General features: G+C 49.1%; 1 protein-coding gene across 3 annotated transcripts in view; it reads right to left on the bottom strand.

Moving 5' to 3' along the window:
- RECK (reversion inducing cysteine rich protein with kazal motifs) overlaps positions 1 to 25,988 on the bottom strand; it is a 677,252-nt gene extending 651,264 nt beyond the window's left edge. For all 3 annotated transcript variants that reach the window (XM_073678381.1, XM_073678382.1, XM_073678383.1), the window contains exon 1: positions 25,799 to 25,988. In XM_073678381.1, coding sequence (XP_073534482.1) covers positions 25,799 to 25,898 — 100 coding nt within the window. In that variant the 5' untranslated portion in view covers positions 25,899 to 25,988. The remainder of the gene's footprint in view (positions 1 to 25,798) is intronic.
- Positions 25,989 to 26,416: the final 428 nt, after the last annotated feature.

The raw sequence follows: 26,416 nt of genomic DNA, 5'->3' as shown, positions 1-26,416 counted from the left end.
AAGACCAGTATGGCCGAAATGTGGCAAAGTTTTGTGTCCCCGCCGCCACAAATGTCTACACCATCACAGACGGCTCCAGTCAGCAGGAGGCAACGTTTCCGTCAGATGGTGACAGACTACATGTCTTGCCCTCTTAGTGTACTCCCAGACGGCTCTTCTCCCTTCAAGTTTTGGGTCTGTAAGCTGGATACATGGCCAGAGCTTAGTCAGTATGCACTGGAGGTGCTAGCTTGCCCTGCTGCTAGTGTATTATCGGAACGCGTCTTTAGTGCCGCAGGTGGTGTACTAACAGACCGTCGCATGCGACTATCCTCCGATAACGTTGACCGGCTTACTTTTCTCAAAATGAACAAGGCCTGGATCTCTCATGAATTTGCCAGTCCTCTTCCAGAATAAATAATTGGTTGGCAACAGTATCCAGGTCTCCTGTTCTGTTCATGTTTCTACCACCTGAACTGTAATCCCTGAGCTCCAACACCGCCAGTTGGCGCTCGGAAGTGCCGTCTGCACAGTCAACACTTGCTGCCGTGTTATTGGGGTTCAGTAACGTCAGCTGTTCCCCTGCTGTGCGGACGGCAATTTCTCCTGCTCTGTCCACATCCACTGTACTACTGATTTAAAACCTCCTCCAAATACACCTCTGGCTCCTCTGTTTTCAGTATTATCCCTGAGCTCCAACACCGCCAGTTGGCGCTCGGAAGTGCCGTCTGCACAGTCAACACTTGCTACCATGTTATTGGGGTTCAGTAACGTCAGCTGTTCCCCTGCTGTGCGGATGGCAATTTCTCCTGCTCTGTCCACATTCTCACTACTACAGATTTTAAAGTTGCTCCAATTACACCTCTGGCTCCTCTGTTTTCAGTATTATCCCTGAGCTCCAACACCGCCAGTTGGCGCACGGAAGTGCCATCTGCACAGTCAACACTTGCTGCCGTGTTATTGGGGTTCAGTAACGTCAGCTGTTCCCCTGCTGTGCGGACGGCAATTTCTCCTGCTTTGTCCACATCCACTGTACTACACATTTTAAAGTTGCTCCAATTACACCTCTGGCTCCTCTGTTTTCATTCTTATCCCTGGGCTCCAACACCGCCAGTTGGCGCTCGGAAGTGCCGTCTGCACAGTCAACACTTGCTGCGGTGTTATTGGGGTTCGGTAACGTCAGCTGTTCCCCTGCTGTGTTCACGGCAATTTCTCCTGCTCTGTCCATATTCACTGTGCTACTTATTTAAAACTTGCTCCAATTACACCTCTGGCTCCTCTCTATTTTTATTCTTATCCCTGGGCTCCAGCACCGCCAGTTGGCGCTCGGAAGTGCTGTCTGCACAGTCAACACTTGCTGCGGTGTTATTGGGGTTCGGTAACGTCAGCTGTTCCCCTGCTGTGTTCACGGCAATTTCTCCTGCTCTGTCCATATTCACTGTGCTACTTATTTAAAACTTGCTCCAATTACACCTCTGGCTCCTCTCTATTTTTATTCTTAACCCTGGGCTCCAGCACCGCCAGTTGGCGCTCGGAAGTGCTGTCTGCACAGTCAACACTTGCTGCCGTGTTATTGGGGTTCGGTAACGTCAGCTGTTCCCCTGCTGTACGGACGGCAATTTCTCCTGCTTTGTCCACATCCACTGTACTACACATTTTAAAGTTGCTCCAATTACACCTCTGGCTCCTCTGTTTTCATTCTTATCCCTGGGCTCCAGCACCGCCAGTTGGCGCTCGGAAGTGCCGTCTGCACAGTCAACACTTGCTGCGGTGTTATTGGGGTTCGGTAACGTCAGCTGTTCCCCTGCTGTGTTCACGGCAATTTCTCCTGCTCTGTCCATATTCACTGTGCTACTTATTTAAAACTTGCTCCAATTACACCTCTGGCTCCTCCGTTTTTAGTATTTACCCTGGGCTCCAATACCGCTAGTTGCTGCTCAGAAGTGCCGTCTGCACAGTCAACGCTTGCTCCAGTGTTATTGGGGTTCAGTAACGTCAGCTGATCCCCAGCTGTGTGTCCGGCAAATTCTCCTGCTTTGTCCACATCCACTGTACTACGGATTTAAAACCTCCTCCAAATACACCTCTGGCTCCTCTGTTTTTAGTATTTACCCTGGGCTCCAGCACCGCCAGCTGGTTCTCGGCAGTTCCATTGGCTCTTGTACCTTCTGCTACCCATCCGGGTTCCAGTACCATCAGCTGGTCCTCGGTAGTTCCATTTGCTCTTGTATCTTCTGCTACCCATCCGGGTTCCAGTACCGTCAGCTGGTTCTCGGCAGTGTCTTTGGCACGGGTACTCCCTCCTGCCCAGCCTGGTTCCAGCACGCCAGCTGTTTCCGGGTAGTGTCAACGTCACTTTGCCTCCAATGCGTTGTCCTGTCGGGTTAGCCGACTCTATGGTGCCTGCAGTTTAGGTGACTCCTATGTGGGCTGCGGGATCTGGCAATGAAGGCTGGTTCCATAGTGCCAATAGGACAAGCACCCCCTGTAGGACTGTGGGTTTTGGTAACTGCGGCCGGCTCGCGGCCTTGAACTTTTTTTTACATGGGTACCTTCTGCTACCCATCCGGGTTCCAGTACCGTCAGCTGGTTCTCGGCAGTGCCTTTGGATTAGGTGCCTCCTTCTCGGTATCCAAGTTCCACCAACGTCTGCTGGTCCTTGGTAGTGCTTTCTGTCACAGGTACCTCCTGCTTAGTAACCGAGTTCCAGTAACATCAGCTGGTCCTCGGTAGTTCCATTGGCTCTTGTACCTTCTGCTACCCATCCGGGTTCCAGTACCGTCATCTGGTCCTCGGTAGTTCCATTTGCTCTTGTATCTTCTGCTACCCATCCGGGTTCCAGTACCGTCAGCTGGTTCTCGGCAGTGTCTTTGGCACGGGTACTCCCTCCTGCCCAGCCTGGTTCCAGCATGCCAGCTGTTTCCGGGTAGTGTCAACGTCACTTTGCCTCCAATGCGTTGTCCTGTCGTGTTGCGGTCGGGTTAGCCGACTCTATGGTGCCTGCAGTTTAGGTGACTCCTATGTGGGCTGCGGGATCTGGCAATGAAGGCTGGTTCCATAGTGCCAATAGGACAAGCACCCCCTGTAGGACTGTGGGTTTTGGTAACTGCGGCCGGCTCGCGGCCTTGAACTTTTTTTTACATGGGTACCTTTTGCTACCCATCCGGGTTCCAGTACCGTCAGCTGGTTCTCGGCAGTGCCTTTGGATTAGGTGCCTCCTTCTCGGTATCCAAGTTCCACCAACGTCTGCTGGTCCTTGGTAGTGCTTTCTGGCACAGGTACCTCCTGCTTAGTAACCGAGTTCCAGTAACATCAGCTGGTCCTCGGTAGTTCCATTGGCTCTTGTACCTTCTGCTACCCATCCGGGTTCCAGTACCGTCAGCTGGTCCTCGGTAGTTCCTCAGCTTTCTTGTACCTTCTGCTACATTTCCAAGTTCAAGCTTTTTGAAATGGTTCTTGGTAATCACTCTGGATCTCCCTGACGAGGACCCTGAAGACGAGGACCCTGAAGACCAACCCTAAGAAGACGAGGACCCCGAAGACAATGACCCTGAAGACGAGGACCCTGAAGACCACCCCGAAGAAGACGAGGACCCTGAAGACCACCCCGAAGAAGACGAGGACCCCGAAGACGAGGACCCAGAAGACCAACCCGAAGAAGACGAGGACCCCGAAGACGAGGACCCCCGAAGACGACGACCCTGAAGACCACCCCGAAGAAGACCAAGAAGATGACCCTGAAGAAGTTGACCAAGAAGACAAAGAAGAGAAGACAAGCACCAAGATACAGAAGAACAAGAGACAGAAAACCAAGAAGCAGAAATACAAGAAGCTGCAGAACAAAAAGCGGAAGAACATTAAGCATAAGACTAAAAATCAGAGCAAAAGATAATATCTAAATTATAAGCAGAAGATGACTAAGCAGTGTATGGGGGTGAGTCCGTTCCTCCTCGTGGTGCCCCTGGAAAAGACCTGCTGCTGCAGGCCAAACTGAACGCGGACAAATCCTGTTGTAAATCTTTTGTGACGGGCAGAACGAAAGGTGTAATGTCCAACCTTTTATAGATAACAACTACAGGAATGCCTGTCACAAATAAGAATATGATGAAGAAGAAGAATATGAAGAAGATGAAGAAGTAGAATATGAAGAATGTAAAAAAAAGAATAATACGAAGAAGGTGAAGAAGAAGAAGGTGAAGAAGAAGTGGATGAAAAAGATGCTGAGGATGATGAAGGAGAAAGTGTGGGAGAAGTAAAAAAGAAGGTGAAGAGCATGGAAGTAGTGAAACATAAATATCTGACAAAATATAAAAATACTTAACATAGTTAATATTTCCGTAACTCAGAACATAATAAAAAAATAGTAATTCCTGCTATTCCATTTGACTGGGCTAAACCTCTATGCCTTTATTGTCTCCCCCACCTCCCCCAATACATTCTACATTATTCTTAGTTGTTTTCCTTCATGTAGAAATAACCTACAAGGAAAGAAAGGGTTTATTTTAATTCCGATATTTATGTCCCATTGACTTGCATTGGTTTCCGGTATCGGAATCGGCGATATCCGATACTTTTTCGGTATCGGTCCGATCCAATATTTCCCGATATCGGAAGGTATCGCTCAACACTAATCTCAAGGCTACAAGTCCATCTCCAAAGACCTGAATGTTCCTGTGTCTTCCGTGCGCAGTGTCATCAAGAAGTTTAAAGCCCATGGCACTGTGGCTAACCTCCCTAGATGTGGACGGAAAAGAAAAATTGACGAGAGATTTCAACGCAAGATTGTGCGGATGGTGGATGAAGAACCTCGACTAACATCCAAACAAGTTCAAGCTGCCCTGCAGTCCGAGGGTACAACAGTGTCAACCCGTACTATCCGTCGGCGTCTGAATGAAAAGGGACTGTATGGTAGGATACCCAGGAAGACCCCACTTCTTACCCCGAGACATAAAAAAGCCAGGCTGGAGTTTGCCAAAACCTACCTGAGAAAGCCTAAAACGTTTTGGAAGAATGTTCTCTGGTTAGATGAGACAAAAGTAGAGCTTTTTGGGAAAAAGCATCAACATAGAGTGTACAGGAAAAAAAAAGAGGCATTCAAAGAAAAGAACACGGTCCCTTGACCGTGTGCATGGCATTATGAAGTCTGAAAACTACCAACAAATTTTGCAGCATAATGTAGGGCCCAGTGTGAGAAAGCTCACCCTCAGAGGTCATGGGTCTTCCAGCAGGACAATGACCCAAAACACACTTCCAAAAGCACTATAAAATGGTTTGAGAGAAAGCACTGGAGACTTCTAAGGTGGCCAGCAATGAGTCCAGACCTGAATCCCATAGAACACCTGTGGAGAGATCTCAAAATGGCAGTTTGGAGAAGGCACCCTTCAAATATCAGGGACCTGAAGCAGTTTGCCACTGTATATTATATATATACTGCTCAAAAAAATAAAGGGCGCACTTAAACAACAGAATATAACTCCAAGTAATTCAAACTTCTGTGAAATCAAACTGTCCACTTAGGAAGCAACACTGATTGACAATCAATTTCACATGCTGTTGTGCAAATGGAATAGACAATAGATGGAAATTATTGGCAATTATCAAGACACCCTTAATAAAGGAGTGGTTCTACAGGTGAGGACCACCGACCACATCTCAGTACCAATGCTTTCTGGCTGATGTTTTGGTCACTTTTCAATGTTGGTTGCGCTTTCACACTCGTGGTAGCATGAGACGGACTCTAAAACCTACAGAAGTTGCTCAAGTAGTGCAGCTCATCCAGGATTCCACATCAAGGCGAGCTGTGTCAAGAAGGTTTGCTGTGTCTGTCACCATAGTGTCCAGAGGCTAGAGGCGCTACCAGGAGACAGGCCAGTACACCAGGAGACACGGAGGGGGCCGTAAGAGGGCAACAACCCAGCAGCAGGACCGCTACCTCCGCCTTTGTGCAAGGAGGAACAGGAGGAGCACGGCCAGAGCCCTGCAAAATGACCTCCAGCAGGCCACAAATGTTCATGTGTCTGCATAAACGGTTAGAAACCAACTCCATGAGGGTGGTATAAGGGCTCGACGTCCACAGATGGGGGTTGTGCTCACAGCCCAACACTGTGCAGGATGCTTGGCATTTTCCACAGAACACCAGGATTGGCAAAGTCGCCACTGGCGCCCTGTGCTCTTCACAGATGAAAGCAGGTTCACACTGAGCACATGTGACAGACGTGACAGAGTCTGGAGACGCCATTGAGAGCGATCTGCTGCCTGCAACATCCTTCAGCATGGCATGACCGGTTTGGCAGTGGGTCAGTAATGGTGTGGGGTGGCATTTCTTTGGAGAGCCGCACAGCCCTCCATGTGCTCGCCAGAGGTAGCCTGACTGCCATTAGGTACCAAGATGAGATCCTCAGGCCCCTTGTGAGACCATATGCTGGTGCGGTTGGCCCTGGGTTCCTCCTAATGCAGGACAATGCCAGACCTCATGTGCTGGAGTGTGGCAGCAGTTCCTGCAAGATGAAGGCATTGAAGCTATGGACTGGCCTGCTCATTCCCCAGACTTGAATCCGATTGAGCACATCTGGGACATCATGTCTCGCTCCATCCACCAACGTCACCACAGACTGTCCAGAAGTTGGCGGATGCTTTAGTCCAGGTCTGAGAGGAGATCCCACAGGAGACCATCCACAAACTCATCAGGAGCATGCCCAGGCATTGTAGGGAGGTCATATAGGCACGTGGAGGCCACACACAATACTGAGCCTCATTTTGCCTTGTTTTAAGGACATTACATCAAAGTTGGATAAGCCTGTAGTGTGTTTTTTCACTTTAATTTTGGGGGTGACTCCAAATCCAGGCCTTCATTGGTTAATAAATTTGATTTCCATTGATGATTTGTGTGTGATTTTGTTGTCAGCACATTCAACTTTGTACAGAACAAAGTATTCAATGAGAATATTTCATTCATTCAGATCTAGGATGTGTTATTTGAGTGTTCCCTTTATTTTTTTGAGCAGTGTATGAGTGGTCAGTACAAAGGACTGGCACATGACTTATTCCTTCCAAAGACCATACTAAGGATCAGGGGGCACTCATTACAGGTGGAAGAAAGGCGATTCCGGCACCTAAACAGGAAAGAGTTCTTTACAGTCAGAGCAGTTGGACTGTAGAATGCCCTATCACAAGATGTAGTAATGGCAGACACTATAACAGCTTTCAAAAAAGGGCTGGATGATTTCCTCTATACAGGTAACATTGTGGGTTACGGTTAAATTAGGCAAAATGTTACACCTACAGTAGTTCATTTGATCCAGGGTTCTTGTACTGATCGCCTTTTCTCGGGGTCAAGAAAGAATTTTTCCCTGTGATGCAAATTGGCTGAATGTGTCCTGGAGTTTTTGCCTTCTTCTGGATCAACAGATTTAGGTATAGGGATTTTACTAATATCATTACTCGAATCATAAGAGTAATACAAAAATAAAGCTAATTAAAAAATTATAAACTGGTAATACTACATTACTGGGACTAAGCCTCACAAATGTATTAAGTTAGTGTAGTGTTAGTGTAGGGAGTACAATTGGGTGAGAAAGGTTGAACTTGATGGACCTAGGTCTTTATTCAACCTATGTTACTATGTGATGTTTTGATGCGGTAAATCCGCATGGTTCAGTGAACACATGTGGATTTGCCTGCGTTCAATAGAATGCAATGTTTTGGACGCAGCAAAGAATAAGCGTCCAAAGCGCTGCTACGTCCGGATTGTGGGCGCAGAGCATTAAATTAAAAAAAAAATGACGTGGGCTCCCGTGTCATTTTTATAACCAGCAGAGGGAAAGCACCGCTGGGAGCTGAAATTTGTAGCCGGGGAAGGGGCCATTAGCCAAAAATGTTCCCTGACTATTAATATCAGCCCACAGATGTTTGCTTAGCCTTTACTGGCTAGATTACAGGGGGACCCCAGAAAAAAATTGACGTAGGGTCCCCTATAAAATCTAACCAGAAAAGGTTAAACAGACAGCGGTGGGCTGATATTAATAGCCAGGAAAGGGGCCATGGATACTAGCCCCCTCCACGGCTAATAATATCACCCCTCAACAGTCCCAGAAATGGAGCATCCATAAGATGCGCCAAATCTGGCGCTCAGCCTCCGCTCTTCCCACAGCCCTTTAGTGGTGGCAAGTGGGGTAATGGGGTTGAGGTTCACGTCAGCCTTGTATTGGCGGGCGTCTATAAGACACCCCCATTACTAACTGTGTAGTAAAGTGTTCGCCTCTTTTTCAATAAATACACGGCCACAATAAGGTATTTTAATGAAATAAAAAACACAGTTTTTAAAAAAAATGTATTATATTCTCAATCCCCGAATCTCTCATCTCCTGAAAAAAAACATAAAATAAAAAACTACCATATCCCTCACCTGTCCACCGTCACGACGTAGTCCACGATTCCATCACGATTGTCCCTCGGTGATCCGGGTCACTTCTACAGCAGTGACATCAGCAATCACTGATGTCACTGCAGTAGAAGACAGCACTGTACACTGACAGGAGTGTAAAATCACTCCTGCCAGTGTACATTGCTGCTGCAGGAGTGAAGGTCAGCTGATGAGCCCCGGTGAGCTAACCACCCTGGGAGCATCCTTCTGAATTTTTCCACGAGGAGGTCAAATGAGCATCAGCTGATCGGTCACGTGACTGATCAGTTGATCGCTGATGTCACAGCTGATCAGCCCCGGTGACCTCAGCATCAGTACTGGTGGGAACATTCTTGAGAATGTTCCCATGCAGCACCAATACCGTAAAGTGAGATCATGTGAGCTCTCAGCTCATCTTCAGCTGACAGCTCACATGACAACTGCAGGTCCTGGCAGCGCAGTACACAGCTGGGAGCGAGCGCGCTCCCAGCAGTGTACCGCCGGCCGCCGGGAGGACGACATCGCCAGGGAACATCGCCGGACAGGTGAGAATAGTGTTTTTTATTTTTTTTATGTTTTTTTTTAAACTGCGAATGGTTCCCGGCTCGGCTGAGGAGACTACTGCTACACTCAGTTACGCCAATCTCGCTGTTATTAGCGGGAGCGGCGGTCGGATGAAAGGAGTAGTAGTCCTCCCCAGCTGACCCGGGTACCACCCACAGCGTTTCCAAAGCGTTTCACCACCCACTGCCTTTAATTGAAACGCAGCAAATAAGCAGGTATAAATATTATATCTGCGGATTTGCTGCGGTTCAATTAAAGTCAGTGGGCACGAATTTACGGCGGAAACGCTTGCACAATTGACATGCTGCAGTTTTTTCCGCAACGATAATCCTGAGCGGAAATTTCCACATCTTGTGCACAGCAAATCAGGATTACCATTGCAATACCTGGCCGACCAAAAAAATTGCCACGAAAACGCATCAAAAACGCAAAGTGTGCACTTAACCTCAAAGGTTAAGTTCCTACCAGGAGTTTTTGATGCTGTGTATTTTTTATGCTCCAAAAACACAGCGCCCTACAGTTCTAACAAAGTGGATGGGATTTCTAGAAATCTCATGCCCACGGTTCTTTTTATAATGCACGGACCTTGAAATCCACAACATGTTAATGTCTCCTGTGAGTACGCTGAGTTTTAGGTGCAGATTTTCCCCATGAGGCCACATGCACACGTTCAGTATTTGGTCAGTATTTTATAACAGTATTTGTAAGCCAAAATCAGGAGTGGAAGAATCAGAGGAAAAGTATAATAGAAACACGTCACCACTAGTGTTGAGCATTCCGATACTGAAATATCGGGTATCGGCCGATATTCGCGGTATCGGAATTCCGATACTTAATTCCGATACTATTGCAATATCGTATACCGGAATCGGAAGTTCCCATAATGCAATGAGACATTTTCATTTTATTCAGCCAATGAGGATCCTAAGAAGTGTGGGCACATCCTGTTAGGCATGTAGGCATCTTAACTAATGGCATGGCTGTGATTGGCTGCTGAAATGATGTCATGATGCACTATAAAAGCCACCGCCGCCATTTTGAGCTCACTCTGCTGTGAATTCAGTTAGGGATAGGACGCTGTTGTTCTGAGGGACAGTTTTAGCTACCTATTTGCTCTATACTGCTTTACCCAAGCTACTTTCTAAATCACTGTGCCTTGCAGTGCTAGTGCACAGTTCCCTGTGCTGTTCACCGCTATCTGCAAGGTCTGTGTGTGTGAGTGCAGCTCACCCTGTAGTGTGTGCTTCAGCCAAGTCTGGTTGTAGTGCACTCAGTGTGTGTCACTGCCTCATACATTGTCCTTTTTTGCCAATTCATAATTTTTCCTGATATCTCCTATTAGTGTGGTGGTTCCATCTGTATTCAGCTAAATTGGTTCCAAACACACTATATAGGAGTAGATAGAGAAATTTTTTTCCGTCTTGCAGCACTAGTGCACAGTGCTCTGCATCTGTACTGTTCACCGCTGTCTGCAAGGTCTGGTGTGTGAGTGCAGCTCACCCTGTAGTGTGTGCTTCAACCCCGTCTGGTTGTAGTGCACTCAGTGTGTGTCACTGCCTCATACATTGTCCTTTATTGCCAATTCATAATTTTTCCTGATATCTCCTATTAGTGTGGTGGTTCCATCTGTATTCAGCTAAATTGGTTCCAAACACACTATATAGGAGTAGATAGAGAAATTTTTTTCCGTCTTGCAGCGCTAGTGCACAGTGCTCTGCATCTGTACTGTTCACCGCTGTCTGCAAGGTCTGGTGTGTGAGTGCAGCTCACCCTGTAGTGTGTGCTTCAACCCCGTCTGGTTGTAGTGCACTCAGTGTGTGTCACTGCCTCATACATTGTCCTTTATTGCCAATTCATAATTTTTCCTGATATCTCCTATTAGTGTGGTGGTTCCATCTGTATTCAGCTAAATTGGTTCCAAACACACTATATAGGAGTAGATAGAGAATTTTTTTTCCGTCTTGCAGCACTAGTGCACAGTGCTCTGCATCTGTACTGTTCACCGCTGTCTGCAAGGTCTGGTGTGTGAGTGCAGCTCACCCTGTAGTGTGTGCTTCAACCCCGTCTGGTTGTAGTGCACTCAGTGTGTGTCACTGCCTCATACATTGTCCTTTTTTGCCAATTCATAATTTTTCCTGATATCTCCTATTAGTGTGGTGGTTCCATCTGTATTCAGCTAAATTGGTTCCAAACACACTATATAGGAGTAGATAGAGAAATTTTTTTCCGTCTTGCAGCACTAGTGCACAGTGCTCTGCATCTGTACTGTTCACCGCTGTCTGCAAGGTCTGGTGTGTGAGTGCAGCTCACCCTGTAGTGTGTGCTTCAACCCCGTCTGGTTGTAGTGCACTCAGTGTGTGTCACTGCCTCATACATTGTCCTTTATTGCCAATTCATAATTTTTCCTGATATCTCCTATTAGTGTGGTGGTTCCATCTGTATTCAGCTAAATTGGTTCCAAACACACTATATAGGAGTAGATAGAGAAATTTTTTTCCGTCTTGCAGCACTAGTGCACAGTGCTCTGCATCTGTACTGTTCACCGCTGTCTGCAAGGTCTGGTGTGTGAGTGCAGCTCACCCTGTAGTGTGTGCTTCAACCCCGTCTGGTTGTAGTGCACTCAGTGTGTGTCACTGCCTCATACATTGTCCTTTATTGCCAATTCATAATTTTTCCTGATATCTCCTATTAGTGTGGTGGTTCCATCTGTATTCAGCTAAATTGGTTCCAAACACACTATATAGGAGTAGATAGAGAATTTTTTTTCCGTCTTGCAGCACTAGTGCACAGTGCTCTGCATCTGTACTGTTCACCGCTGTCTGCAAGGTCTGGTGTGTGAGTGCAGCTCACCCTGTAGTGTGTGCTTCAACCCCGTCTGGTTGTAGTGCACTCAGTGTGTGTCACTGCCTCATACATTGTCCTTTATTGCCAATTCATAATTTTTCCTGATATCTCCTATTAGTGTGGTGGTTCCATCCATATTCAGCTAAATTGATTCCAAACACACTATATAGGAGTAGATAGAGGAGCCTTTCTGCAGCATTGGGCCCTGCAGCCCCAGCCAGATTAGTATTAGCCTATTTTTTGCAGCCTCATCTATTGCATTGTAGGTTACCTTCCTACATTGTAATAGCTACAAAAAGTTTGTGATACTATCGTTATTACATCTTTAGGCACATCCAGTGTCTTTTTGTGACAAAAAAAACCTAAATAAAGTTCACCAAACACTCCACTTTACAGTTGTGTAGGCCACATTAGCTCATATTAAAGTCTAGTCCACACTTTATAAAATTAGTGTTTCTTATACCTGTTAGCAGCTGTTCAGGAATAAGCACACTAAGCCCTTAGTACTTTTCTGCCTATCTTTATCAGTCTACCAAGATGAAGAAGGCAGGGAGTAAGGCATGTGGTCGTGGTCGTGGGCGTGGGCGTGGAGTTTCTGCAGGGAGAGGACGTGAGGATTCTGTGCCTGCAGGGAGAGGACGTGGGGATTCTGTGCCTGCTGCGGGCACCAGTGACTCAGCATCCCCCAGTTTTACCAGGGAACAGTCCTTTATGCGCAGCTTTGTAGGAGCTAGCCGTACCCCACTGCTGCGCGAGGACCAAATTGAAGCCGTTGTCGGATGGATGGCAGCTAATGCATCGACTTCAATTAGTTCCAGATCCTCTCAGGTCCTGAGCACTGAAGAGCACCCATCTGTCTCTTCACCACCTGCCAAATTGCCCAGGCAGTCAGAGAGCCCTGGACAGGAGCCATCTCTACTTCTGTTCTCTGAATCTCTTGGCTTGGAAAGAGGGGGCCAGCCAAGCAGAATTCGAGAATTTGAAGAAGAGGTAGTATGCAGTGATGCGCAACCGTTTTGTCTCTCTGAATCTGAAGAGGCGGGTGGGCCAGTGCCTATGGTCAGCAGCACACCTCAGTACGCATCTGATGATGAGACTCAGGTGCCACTTTCTGGTGCGTACTGTGCTGTCGAGACTACCCAGGAGAAGCAGTTGTTTGAAGAGGGTGGTGTAGATGATGAGGTCCTTGACCCATCATGGCGTGAGGGACAGGAAGGTGGTGGGAGCAGCTCTGAGGAAGAGATTCCCCGAACGGCCCAAAAAGGAGGGAGAGGGAGGGGGCAGACTTGGTTGCCTGTAGCCTCCACTTCGGCACCCATTAGGAGCATGGCTCTTCCAAAATCCAAAGCGGGCGCTCCCAAGACTTGCAGTGCCTGGTCCTTTTTTGACACAGTTGCAGATGACATTTGCTTTGTCAAATGCAAGCTGTGTAATCAGAAGGTGAAAAGAGGGAAAAGTGTCAGCAACCTCAATACCACAAATATGTGGAAACATGTGCGGACCAAGCACGTGGTGGAGTTACACAAACACACTGAAGACCTAGGCCAACCTACAGCGCCACCTACCACCTCTTCAGCTCGTGTTGTAGCCTCTTCCTCCAGCTCACACACAGCTGGTTCGGCTTCCTCACAGGATCGCCATGGAAGAATCTCTGGCACTGTTGTACAGAGACACAGTGTAATTCCACCCACAGCACCACTTTCCCAGTCATCCTCACACTCCCAGGCCAGTCTACAGCCATCGTTAGCACAGGCATGGGAGAAAAGGCGCCCATACTCGGCAAACCACCCCCGAGCACAGGCTCTGAATGCTGGCATTGCTAAACTACTGGCCCTTGAAATGCTATCATTCAGGCTGGTGGAGACTGACACATTCCGTAACTTTATGGCATTGGCAGTCCCACAATACAACGTGCCCAGCCGCTTTTATTTCAGCAGGCAAGCCGTCCCTGCCCTGCAACATCATGTGGAGGGAAAAATTAAACATGCGCTACAAAACGCCGTCAGTAGCAAGGTCCACCTGACCACTGATGCGTGGACCAGTAAGCATGGACAGGGACGATACCTTTCCCTCACTGCCCATTGGGTAAATGTTGTGGAGCCGGGTACAGATCTTGAGAGTGGCGCTGTACGTGTTCTGCCAACTCCAAGGATTGCAGGAATCCAGTCTGTACACATTGACTCCTCCTCATACTCCAGTTCCTCTGAATCAGCGCTGCAGGAGCCGTCACGGTCTACCTCCACATCGACCCGTGAACGGTTACCTGTTATGATGACCGATATGAGCACAGCCGTGGCCAAACGTCAACAGGCCGTATTAAAATTAATTTCTTTGGGGAATCGAAGCCACACAGCGCAGGAGCTCTGGAATGCCATCAAGCAGCAGAGTGACGTGTGGTTTGTGCCAGCGAATCTCCAGCCAGGCATGGTAGTGTGTGACAATGGCCGAAATCTGGTGGCAGCTCTGGGCCTAGGCAACCTCACTCACATCCCATGTCTGGCACATGTGCTCAACTTGGTCGTGCAGAGTTTTTTGAGGGACTATCCGGATCTTGATGCACTGCTTCACAAGGTCCGCATAGAGTGCGCTCACTTGCGGCGTTCCAGCAATGCAAGATCACGCATTGCAGCTCTGCAGCGCCGATTATGTCTTCCGGAACATCGCATCATATGTGACCTACCCACCAGGTGGAATTCAACGTTACATATGTTGGAGAGGTTGTGTGAGCAGCAGGCAGCAGTAATGGAGTACCAGCTGCAGCAGGCGCAAACAAGTCGCAGTGCGCGCCGTTCACACTTCACCACCACTGAGTGGGCCTCTATGAAGGACATTTGCCACGTTTTGCGTGCCTTCGATTATTCCACGCGGATGGCGAGTGCAGATGATGCACTAGTCAGCATGACTATCCCCCTTATCTGCCTGCTTGAAAAAACACTGCAAGCACTAAGGGACGAGGTTTTGGAAGAGGTGGAGGATGAGGAGTCACAAATGCCATCTGCTTCTCTACAGTCTGCGCAACGTGGTTCCTCACAAAGGCCTAGGCAGGGGACACTTTGTGAGGAGGATGAGGAGGAGTCAATGGATGAGGAAGACATCTGTCCAGAGGAGGGAGGTACACAATGCTCTAGTAGTCAGTATCTAGAGCGAGGGTGGGGTGATGCAGAGCAGGCAGAGATCACGCCTCAAGCAGGGGACAGCGTTTCTTGGCCAGTTGGCAGTCTGCAGCACATGGTTGATTTCATGCTGCAGTGCTTCAGAAACGACCGCCGCATCGCCCACATTCTCAACACGGCTGATTATTGGGTGTCCACCCTCCTAGATCCTCGCTACCGGGACAACTTACAAAGCCTCATAACACCATTGAACCGGGAGCGTAAAATGCGGGAGTACCAAGACGCACTGGTGCATTCCATCATGTTCTCCATTCCAACCGAGAGCAGTGCTGCTAGTGCTTTACAAAGCAGCTCAGTGCGTCGAGGCAGTGGAGGAAGCTCTGCACAAAGAGGGAGCAGAAGCAGCGCCTCAGCACAAGGCAAGACCAGTATGGCCGAAATGTGGCAAAGTTTTGTGTCCCCGCCGCCACAAATGTCTACACCATCACAGACAGCTCCAGTCAGCAGGAGGCAACGTTTCCGTCAGATGGTGACAGACTACATGTCTTGCCCTCTTAGTGTACTCCCAGACGGCTCTTCTCCCTTCAAGTTTTGGGTCTGTAAGCTGGATACATGGCCAGAGCTTAGTCAGTATGCACTGGAGGTGCTAGCTTGCCCTGCTGCTAGTGTATTATCGGAACGCGTCTTTAGTGCCGCAGGTGGTGTACTAACAGACCGTCGCATGCGATTATCCTCCGATAACGTTGACCGGCTTACTTTTCTCAAAATGAACAAGGCCTGGATCTCTCATGAATTTGCCAGTCCTCTTCCAGAATAAATAATTGGTTGGCAACAGTATCCAGGTCTCCTGTTCTGTTCATGTTTCTACCACCTGAACTGTAATCCCTGAGCTCCAACACCGCCAGTTGGCGCTCGGAAGTGCCGTCTGCACAGTCAACACTTGCTGCCGTGTTATTGGGGTTCAGTAACGTCAGCTGTTCTCCTGCTGTGCGGACGGCAATTTCTCCTGATTTGTCCACATCCACTGTACTACACATTTTAAAGTTGCTCCAATTACTCCTCTGGCTCCTCTGTTTTCATTCTTATCCCTGGGCTCCAGCACCGCCAGTTGGCGCTCGGAAGTGCTGTCTGCACAGTCAACACTTGCTACCATGTTATTGGGGTTCAGTAACGTCAGCTGTTCCCCTGCTGTGCGGACGGCAATTTCTCCTGCTCTGTCCACATTCTCACTACTACAGATTTTAAAGTTGCTCCAATTACACCTCTGGCTCCTCTGTTTTCAGTATTATCCCTGAGCTCCAACACCGCCAGTTGGCGCACGGAAGTGCCGTCTGCACAGTCAACACTTGCTGCCGTGTTATTGGGGTTCAGTAACGTCAGCTGTTCTCCTGCTGTGCGGACGGCAATTTCTCCTGCTTTGTCCAAATCCACTGTACTACACATTTTAAAGTTGCTCGAATTACACCTCTGGCTCCTCTGTTTTCATTCTTATCCCTGGGCTCCAGCACCGCCAGTTGGCGCTCGGAAGTGCCGTCTGCACAGTCAACACTTGCTGCTGTGTTATTGGGGTTCAGTAACGTCAGCTGTTCTCCTGCTGTGCGGACGGCAATTTCTCCTGCTTTGTCCAAATCCACTGTACTACACATTTTAAAGTTGCTCGAATTACACCTCTGGCTCCTCTGTTTTCATTCTTATCCCTGGGCTCCAGCACCGCCAGTTGGCGCTCGGAAGTGCCGTCTGCACAGTCAACACTTGCTGCCGTGTTATTGGGGTTCAGTAACGTCAGCTGTTCCCCTGCTGTGTTCACGGCAATTTCTCCTGCTCTGTCCATATTCACTGTGCTACTTATTTAAAACTTGCTCCAATTACACCTCTGGCTCCTCCGTTTTTAGTATTTACCCTGGGCTCCAACACCGCCAGTTGGCGCTCGGAAGTGCTGTCTGCACAGTCAACACTTGCTGCCGTGTTATTGGGGTTCAGTAACGTCAGCTGTTCCCCTGCTGTGCGGACGGCAATTTCTCCTGCTCTGTCCACATTCTCACTACTACAGATTTTAAAGTTGCTCCAATTACACCTCTGGCTCCTCTGTTTTCATTCTTATCCCTGGGCTCCAGCACCGCCAGTTGGCGCTCGGAAGTGCTGTCTGCACAGTCAACACTTGCTACCATGTTATTGGGGTTCAGTAACGTCAGCTGTTCCCCTGCTGTGCGGACGGCAATTTCTCCTGCTCTGTCCACATTCTCACTACTACAGATTTTAAAGTTGCTCCAATTACACCTCTGGCTCCTCTGTTTTCATTCTTATCCCTGGGCTCCAGCACCGCCAGTTGGCGCTCGGAAGTGCCGTCTGCACAGTCAACACTTGCTGCCGTGTTATTGGGGTTCAGTAACGTCAGCTGTTCTCCTGCTGTGCGGACGGCAATTTCTCCTGATTTGTCCACATCCACTGTACTACACATTTTAAAGTTGCTCCAATTACTCCTCTGGCTCCTCTGTTTTCATTCTTATCCCTGGGCTCCAGCACCGCCAGTTGGCGCTCGGAAGTGCTGTCTGCACAGTCAACACTTGCTACCATGTTATTGGGGTTCAGTAACGTCAGCTGTTCCCCTGCTGTGCGGACGGCAATTTCTCCTGCTCTGTCCACATTCTCACTACTACAGATTTTAAAGTTGCTCCAATTACACCTCTGGCTCCTCTGTTTTCAGTATTATCCCTGAGCTCCAACACCGCCAGTTGGCGCACGGAAGTGCCGTCTGCACAGTCAACACTTGCTGCCGTGTTATTGGGGTTCAGTAACGTCAGCTGTTCTCCTGCTGTGCGGACGGCAATTTCTCCTGCTTTGTCCAAATCCACTGTACTACACATTTTAAAGTTGCTCGAATTACACCTCTGGCTCCTCTGTTTTCATTCTTATCCCTGGGCTCCAGCACCGCCAGTTGGCGCTCGGAAGTGCCGTCTGCACAGTCAACACTTGCTACCATGTTATTGGGGTTCAGTAACGTCAGCTGTTCCCCTGCTGTGTTCACGGCAATTTCTCCTGCTCTGTCCATATTCACTGTGCTACTTATTTAAAACTTGCTCCAATTACACCTCTGGCTCCTCCGTTTTTAGTATTTACCCTGGGCTCCAACACCGCCAGTTGGCGCTCGGAAGTGCTGTCTGCACAGTCAACACTTGCTGCCGTGTTATTGGGGTTCAGTAACGTCAGCTGTTCCCCTGCTGTGCGGACGGCAATTTCTCCTGCTCTGTCCACATTCTCACTACTACAGATTTTAAAGTTGCTCGAATTACACCTCTGGCTCCTCTGTTTTCATTCTTATCCCTGGGCTCCAGCACCGCCAGTTGGCGCTCGGAAGTGCTGTCTGCACAGTCAACACTTGCTACCATGTTATTGGGGTTCAGTAACGTCAGCTGTTCCCCTGCTGTGCGGACGGCAATTTCTCCTGCTCTGTCCACATTCTCACTACTACAGATTTTAAAGTTGCTCCAATTACACCTCTGGCTCCTCTGTTTTCAGTATTATCCCTGAGCTCCAACACCGCCAGTTGGCGCACGGAAGTGCCGTCTGCACAGTCAACACTTGCTGCCGTGTTATTGGGGTTCAGTAACGTCAGCTGTTCTCCTGCTGTGCGGACGGCAATTTCTCCTGCTTTGTCCAAATCCACTGTACTACACATTTTAAAGTTGCTCGAATTACACCTCTGGCTCCTCTGTTTTCATTCTTATCCCTGGGCTCCAGCACCGCCAGTTGGCGCTCGGAAGTGCCGTCTGCACAGTCAACACTTGCTACCATGTTATTGGGGTTCAGTAACGTCAGCTGTTCCCCTGCTGTGTTCACGGCAATTTCTCCTGCTCTGTCCATATTCACTGTGCTACTTATTTAAAACTTGCTCCAATTACACCTCTGGCTCCTCCGTTTTTAGTATTTACCCTGGGCTCCAACACCGCCAGTTGGCGCTCGGAAGTGCTGTCTGCACAGTCAACACTTGCTGCCGTGTTATTGGGGTTCAGTAACGTCAGCTGTTCTCCTGCTGTGCGGACGGCAATTTCTCCTGCTTTGTCCACATCCACTGTACTACACATTTTAAAGTTGCTCGAATTACACCTCTGGCTCCTCTGTTTTCATTCTTATCCCTGGGCTCCAGCACCGCCAGTTGGCGCTCGGAAGTGCCGTCTGCACAGTCAACACTTGCTACCATGTTATTGGGGTTCAGTAACGTCAGCTGTTCCCCTGCTGTGCGGACGGCAATTTCTCCTGCTCTGTCCACATTCTCACTACTACAGATTTTAAAGTTGCTCGAATTACACCTCTGGCTCCTCTGTTTTCATTCTTATCCCTGGGCTCCAGCACCGCCAGTTGGCGCTCGGAAGTGCTGTCTGCACAGTCAACACTTGCTACCATGTTATTGGGGTTCAGTAACGTCAGCTGTTCCCCTGCTGTGCGGACGGCAATTTCTCCTGCTCTGTCCACATTCTCACTACTACAGATTTTAAAGTTGCTCCAATTACACCTCTGGCTCCTCTGTTTTCATTCTTATCCCTGGGCTCCAGCACCGCCAGTTGGCGCTCGGAAGTGCCGTCTGCACAGTCAACACTTGCTGCGGTGTTATTGGGGTTCGGTAACGTCAGCTGTTCCCCTGCTGTGTTCACGGCAATTTCTCCTGCTCTGTCCATATTCACTGTGCTACTTATTTAAAACTTGCTCCAATTACACCTCTGGCTCCTCCGTTTTTAGTATTTACCCTGGGCTCCAATACCGCTAGTTGCTGCTCAGAAGTGCCGTCTGCACAGTCAACGCTTGCTCCAGTGTTATTGGGATTCAGTAACGTCAGCTGATCCCCAGCTGTGTGTCCGGCAAATTCTCCTGCTTTGTCCACATCCACTGTAGTACGGATTTAAAACCTCCTCCAAATACACCTCTGGCTCTTCTGTTTTTAGTATTTACCCTGGGCTCCAGCACCGCCAGCTGGTTCTCGGCAGTTCCATTGGCTCTTGTACCTTCTGCTACCCATCCGGGTTCCAGTACCGTCAGCTGGTTCTCGGCAGTGTCTTTGGCACGGGTACTCCCTCCTGCCCAGCCTGGTTCCAGCACGCCAGCTGTTTCCGGGTAGTGTCAACGTCACTTTGCCTCCAATGCGTTGTCCTGTCGTGTTGCGGTCGGGTTAGCCGACTCTATGGTGCCTGCAGTTTAGGTGACTCCTATGTGGGCTGCGGGATCTGGCAATGAAGGCTGGTTCCATAGTGCCAATAGGACAAGCACCCTCTGTAGGACTGTGGGTTTTGGTAACTGCGGCCGGCTCGCGGCCTTGAACTTTTTTTTTACATGGGTACCTTCTGCTACCCATCCGGGTTCCAGTACCGTCAGCTGGTTCTCGGCAGTGCCTTTGGATTAGGTGCCTCCTTCTCGGTATCCAAGTTCCACCAACGTCTGCTGGTCCTTGGTAGTGCTTTCTGGCACAGGTACCTCCTGCTTAGTAACCGAGTTCCAGTAACATCAGCTGGTCCTCGGTAGTTCCATTGGCTCTTGTACCTTCTGCTACCCATCCGGGTTCCAGTACCGTCAGCTGGTCCTCGGTAGTTCCATTTGCTCTTGTATCTTCTGCTACCCATCCGGGTTCCAGTACCGTCAGCTGGTCCTCGGTAGTTCCATTTGCTCTTGTATCTTCTGCTACCCATCCGGGTTCCAGTACCGTCAGCTGGTTCTCGGCAGTGCCTTTGGATTAGGTGCCTCCTTCTCGGTATCCAAGTTCCACCAACGTCTGCTGGTCCTTGGTAGTGCTTTCTGGCACAGGTACCTCCTGCTTAGTAACCGAGTTCCAGTAACATCAGCTGGTCCTCGGTAGTTCCATTGGCTCTTGTACCTTCTGCTACCCATCCGGGTTCCAGTACCGTCAGCTGGTCCTCGGTAGTTCCATTTGCTCTTGTATCTTCTGCTACCCATCCGGGTTCCAGTACCGTCAGCTGGTTCTCGGCAGTGCCTTTGGATTAGGTGCCTCCTTCTCGGTATCCAAGTTCCACCAACGTCTGCTGGTCCTTGGTAGTGCTTTCTGGCACAGGTACCTCCTGCTTAGTAACCGAGTTCCAGTAACATCAGCTGGTCCTCGGTAGTTCCATTGGCTCTTGTACCTTCTGCTACCCATCCGGGTTCCAGTACCGTCAGCTGGTCCTCGGTAGTTCCATTTGCTCTTGTATCTTCTGCTACCCATCCGGGTTCCAGTACCGTCAGCTGGTTCTCGGCAGTGTCTTTGGCACGGGTACTCCCTCCTGCCCAGCCTGGTTCCAGCACGCCAGCTGTTTCCGGGTAGTGTCAACGTCACTTTGCCTCCAATGCGTTGTCCTGTCGTGTTGCGGTCGGGTTAGCCGACTCTATGGTGCCTGCAGTTTAGGTGACTCCTATGTGGGCTGCGGGATCTGGCAATGAAGGCTGGTTCCATAGTGCCAATAGGACAAGCACCCTCTGTAGGACTGTGGGTTTTGGTAACTGCGGCCGGCTCGCGGCCTTGAACTTTTTTTTTACATGGGTACCTTCTGCTACCCATCCGGGTTCCAGTACCGTCAGCTGGTTCTCGGCAGTGCCTTTGGATTAGGTGCCTCCTTCTCGGTATCCAAGTTCCACCAACGTCTGCTGGTCCTTGGTAGTGCTTTCTGGCACAGGTACCTCCTGCTTAGTAACCGAGTTCCAGTAACATCAGCTGGTCCTCGGTAGTTCCATTGGCTCTTGTACCTTCTGCTACCCATCCGGGTTCCAGTACCGTCAGCTGGTCCTCGGTAGTTCCATTTGCTCTTGTATCTTCTGCTACCCATCCGGGTTCCAGTACCGTCAGCTGGTTCTCGGCAGTGCCTTTGGATTAGGTGCCTCCTTCTCGGTATCCAAGTTCCACCAACGTCTGCTGGTCCTTGGTAGTGCTTTCTGGCACAGGTACCTCCTGCTTAGTAACCGAGTTCCAGTAACATCAGCTGGTCCTCGGTAGTTCCATTGGCTCTTGTACCTTCTGCTACCCATCCGGGTTCCAGTACCGTCAGCTGGTCCTCGGTAGTTCCATTTGCTCTTGTATCTTCTGCTACCCATCCGGGTTCCAGTACCGTCAGCTGGTTCTCGGCAGTGTCTTTGGCACGGGTACTCCCTCCTGCCCAGCCTGGTTCCAGCACGCCAGCTGTTTCCGGGTAGTGTCAACGTCACTTTGCCTCCAATGCGTTGTCCTGTCGTGTTGCGGTCGGGTTAGCCGACTCTATGGTGCCTGCAGTTTAGGTGACTCCTATGTGGGCTGCGGGATCTGGCAATGAAGGCTGGTTCCATAGTGCCAATAGGACAAGCACCCTCTGTAGGACTGTGGGTTTTGGTAACTGCGGCCGGCTCGCGGCCTTGAACTTTTTTTTTACATGGGTACCTTCTGCTACCCATCCGGGTTCCAGTACCGTCAGCTGGTTCTCGGCAGTGCCTTTGGATTAGGTGCCTCCTTCTCGGTATCCAAGTTCCACCAACGTCTGCTGGTCCTTGGTAGTGCTTTCTGGCACAGGTACCTCCTGCTTAGTAACCGAGTTCCAGTAACATCAGCTGGTCCTCGGTAGTTCCATTGGCTCTTGTACCTTCTGCTATCCATCCGGGTTCCAGTACCGTCAGCTGGTCCTCGGTAGTTCCTCAGCTTTCTTGTACCTTCTGCTACATTTCCAAGTTCAAGCTTTTTGAAATGGTTCTTGGTAATCACTCTGGATCTCCCTGACGAGGACCCTGAAGACGAGGACCCTGAAGACCAACCCTAAGACGAGGACCCCGAAGACAATGACCCTGAAGACGAGGACCCTGAAGACCACCCCGAAGAAGACGAGGACCCTGAAGACCACCCCGAAGAAGACGAGGACCCTGAAGACCACCCCGAAGAAGACGAGGACCCCGAAGACGAGGACCCAGAAGACCAACCCGAAGAAGACGAGGACCCCGAAGACGAGGACCCCCGAAGACGACGACCCTGAAGACCACCCCGAAGAAGACCAAGAAGATGACCCTGAAGAAGTTGACCAAGAAGACAAAGAAGAGAAGACAAGCACCAAGATACAGAAAAACAAGAGACAGAAAACCAAGAAGCAGAAATACAAGAAGCTGCAGAACAAAAAGCGGAAGAACATTAAGCATAAGACTAAAAATCAGAGCAAAAGATAATATCTAAATTATAAGCAGAAGATGACTAAGCAGTGTATGGGGGTGAGTCCGTTCCTCCTCGTGGTGCCCCTGGAAAAGACCTGCTGCTGCAGGCCAAACTGAACGCGGACAAATCCTGTTGTAAATCTTTTGTGACGGGCAGAACGAAAGGTGTAATGTCCAACCTTTTATAGATAACAACTACAGGAATGCCTGTCACAAATAAGAATATGATGAAGAAGAAGAATATGAAGAAGATGAAGAAGTAGAATATGAAGAATGTAAAAAAAAGAATAATACGAAGAAGGTGAAGAAGAAGAAGGTGAAGAAGAAGTGGATGAAAAAGATGCTGAGGATGATGAAGGAGAAAGTGTGGGAGAAGTAAAAAAGAAGGTGAAGAGCATGGAAGTAGTGAAACATAAATATCTGACAAAATATAAAAATACTTAACATAGTTAATATTTCCGTAACTCAGAACATAATAAAAAAATATTAATTCCTGCTATTCCATTTGACTGGGCTAAACCTCTATGCCTTTATTGTCTCCCCCACCTCCCCCAATACATTCTACATTATTCTTAGTTGTTTTCCTTCATGTAGAAATAACCTACAAGGAAAGAAAGGGTTTATTTTAATTCCGATATTTATGTCCCATTGACTTGCATTGGTTTCCGGTATCGGAATCGGCGATATCCGATACTTTTTCGGTATCGGTCCGATCCAATCCGATCCGATATTTCCCGATATCGGAAGGTATCGCTCAACACTAGTCACCACTTCTGTACTTATCACCCACTCCTGGTTTGGCTTACAAATACGGATGTGAAATACTGACCAAATACTGAACGTGAGAATGTGGCCTAAGATTGTAGCATAGCAGGTAAAAAAATACATGGAGTATTTCCGCTGCCAAAACGCACAAAAACACATTTAATACGCACATGATTGTATCAATAAAGATTTTTCAAATTTAAGTGCCAGAAAGTCTCAAAAACAAAAGCAGCTTCATTTAAAACATGACATATCAAAAAGAGAAAACTGCAGGGTCAAAAAATATGCTAGAAAAGCATGTAAAAAATGTACAAAATACAATGAAAAAAAAAAAAAAAGCACAAAAAAATTAATTTTAACTAACAGGTGCAGAAGTGTTAAAGACGCTTCCACTTTCAGCAACATGGAGCCCAAACATTGCAGGAATAAAATAATAAAACCAGATAGTACTCACCCATCACCACTGTAGACAATCACTGATCTTAGTAGCTTTGCCCATGTAGTCAACACATTCCACTGATCTCAGTGATTGGTAGCAGTATAATATACAATTACAACATGATGTTACCGCTGCAGCCAAAACATAGAGACCAAAGCAGCGGCAACAGCTGATACTGGAGTGGAGAGGGGTAAAGAGTCGGCACCATCTGGCTTTTTTATTTACATGGATGCAAGATTTTGTGGTCAACTATGCGGATAGTGGAAAACCCCTTAAAAATAAAAATTAAATGCAGAACTAGACTTAGATACAAAGGAAATTTGAGGCCCAGCCCTCAGCTACTGTATACAAAACAGAAATATTAGCAATTTAGTATTTTGTTAAATATTCCAAATAGAATTACATATTACAATGGACTTACCTTTGAAATTCTACTACAGTCCCAGACAACCTGCCTCTTTGTCACCTTGGCAGACAAATGTCGGTGGCTGCGGTGACATTCCATCTGCAATCATTATGTATGGTGAATGATGCAAGGAAATCCAGGAGCACCAGTGCTCACCATGGGCCAGTGGTGGGGAAACAGCTTTAATTTTTTTACAAAGCTTCAGATTTCTCTGACTGTCAGAAACCCCTGATCTGGCTTCACCCCAAGAATAATGGAGCCGACACCAACCAGACATTATAAGCCCTTAAGGGTCACACTTTGGATCCTGTTGGCCATGGGTGACAATTATTGGATTGTCAGATTTTGATTGTACAAAACTGATGGAGCGTTATTTCTTCTTTTGTGGGCAGAGTGTAATGGCTGGAAACAGTGTAGGCAAATAGCAATGTAAAGCCACAGATCAGGAAGAAACATCTGGCAAACTTCCTTCTAGTTATCACAAAGTAGCGCTGGTTACAATGGGGGAGGGGGCAGCACGAATTCCTAAACTATGCAGCCCCTGACCCGGCTGTGCGGCCATCTGCGCCCCCTTCACTGTGCGGCCATCTGCGCCCCCTTCACTGTGCGGCCATCTGCGCCCCCTTCACTGTGCGGCCATCTGCGCCCCCTTCACTGTGCGGCCATCTGCGCCCCCTTCACTGTGCGGCCATCTGCGCCCCCTTCACTGTGCGGCCATCTGCGCCCCCTTCACTGTGCGGCCATCTGCGCCCCCTTCACTGTGCGGCCATCTGCGCCCCCTTCACTGTGCGGCCGTCTGCGCCCCCTTCACTGTGCGGCCGTCTGCGCCCCCTTCACTGTGCGGCCGTCTGCGCCCCCTTCACTGTGCGGCCGTCTGCGCCCCCTTCACTGTGCGGCCATCTGCGGATCAGCGCTGGAGTTCTCCGCTAGCTTATCCCGTGCGCTCCGGCCGAGTGCCAATGACTACTGCTAATGACTACTGCTAATGACTACTGCTAGCCACTCCAGAAGCCCATCACTGGTCACTGCACCAGAAACAATAGTATTCTTCTAGCCAGCAAATCCCTAGCACAGATCTGTGCCATCCAAGAAGTTACACGCGTGACAATTACACTCAGTAGCGCTGTCCCATTCGCATCACTCACCCACAGCCTCCGGGAGCCACACCGCGAGCAGGAGCAAGGAAAGCCCGGCCAGTCCTGAGGCCGCAGCTGCAGACATGACCCTCACAGGAGCTGGGACCATCACATCAGTGCTGCCGCTCCCCCTCCTCCAGTCCTGTGTTGTCAGGGTCCACTCTTGCTTCCTTCCTTCTCCTCCTCTTCCCCTTCCCCTCTCTCCTCCTCTCAGTCTGAATTTCTTCCTACCCACCCTCCAATTCTCCCCCTTCATCTCACTTTTTTACAAGATGCTGAAGTTGGAGGAGGACGATCACAACGCATTGGCACAGGTCGGCCAGCAGCTCTCCTGACCCAAATGTGACAGTTGCATAAAAATACATACTGTCACACTCTGGTCAGGAGAGCCACCGGCCAGTCCGAGCACTGCGAGCCACCGGCCAGTCCGAGCACTGCGAGCCATCGGCCAGTCCGAGCATTACGAGCCACCCGACAGTCCGAACACTGCGAGCCACCGGCCAGTCCGAGCACTGCGAGCCACCGGCCAGTCCGAGCATTGCGAGCCACCGGCCAGTCCGAGCACTGCGAGCCACCGGCCAGTCCGAGCACTACGAGCCACCGGACAGTCCGAGCACTACGAGCCAC

Source organism: Phyllobates terribilis, unplaced genomic scaffold (assembly GCF_046119375.1).
Source record: "Phyllobates terribilis strain yellow unplaced genomic scaffold, ASM4611937v1 Scaffold_4__5_contigs__length_816908805, whole genome shotgun sequence".
Lineage (NCBI taxonomy): Eukaryota > Metazoa > Chordata > Amphibia > Anura > Dendrobatidae > Phyllobates > Phyllobates terribilis.
The sequence above is the reverse complement of the archived record's forward strand: the minus strand, read 5'-3'. Positions and strand labels throughout refer to the sequence as shown.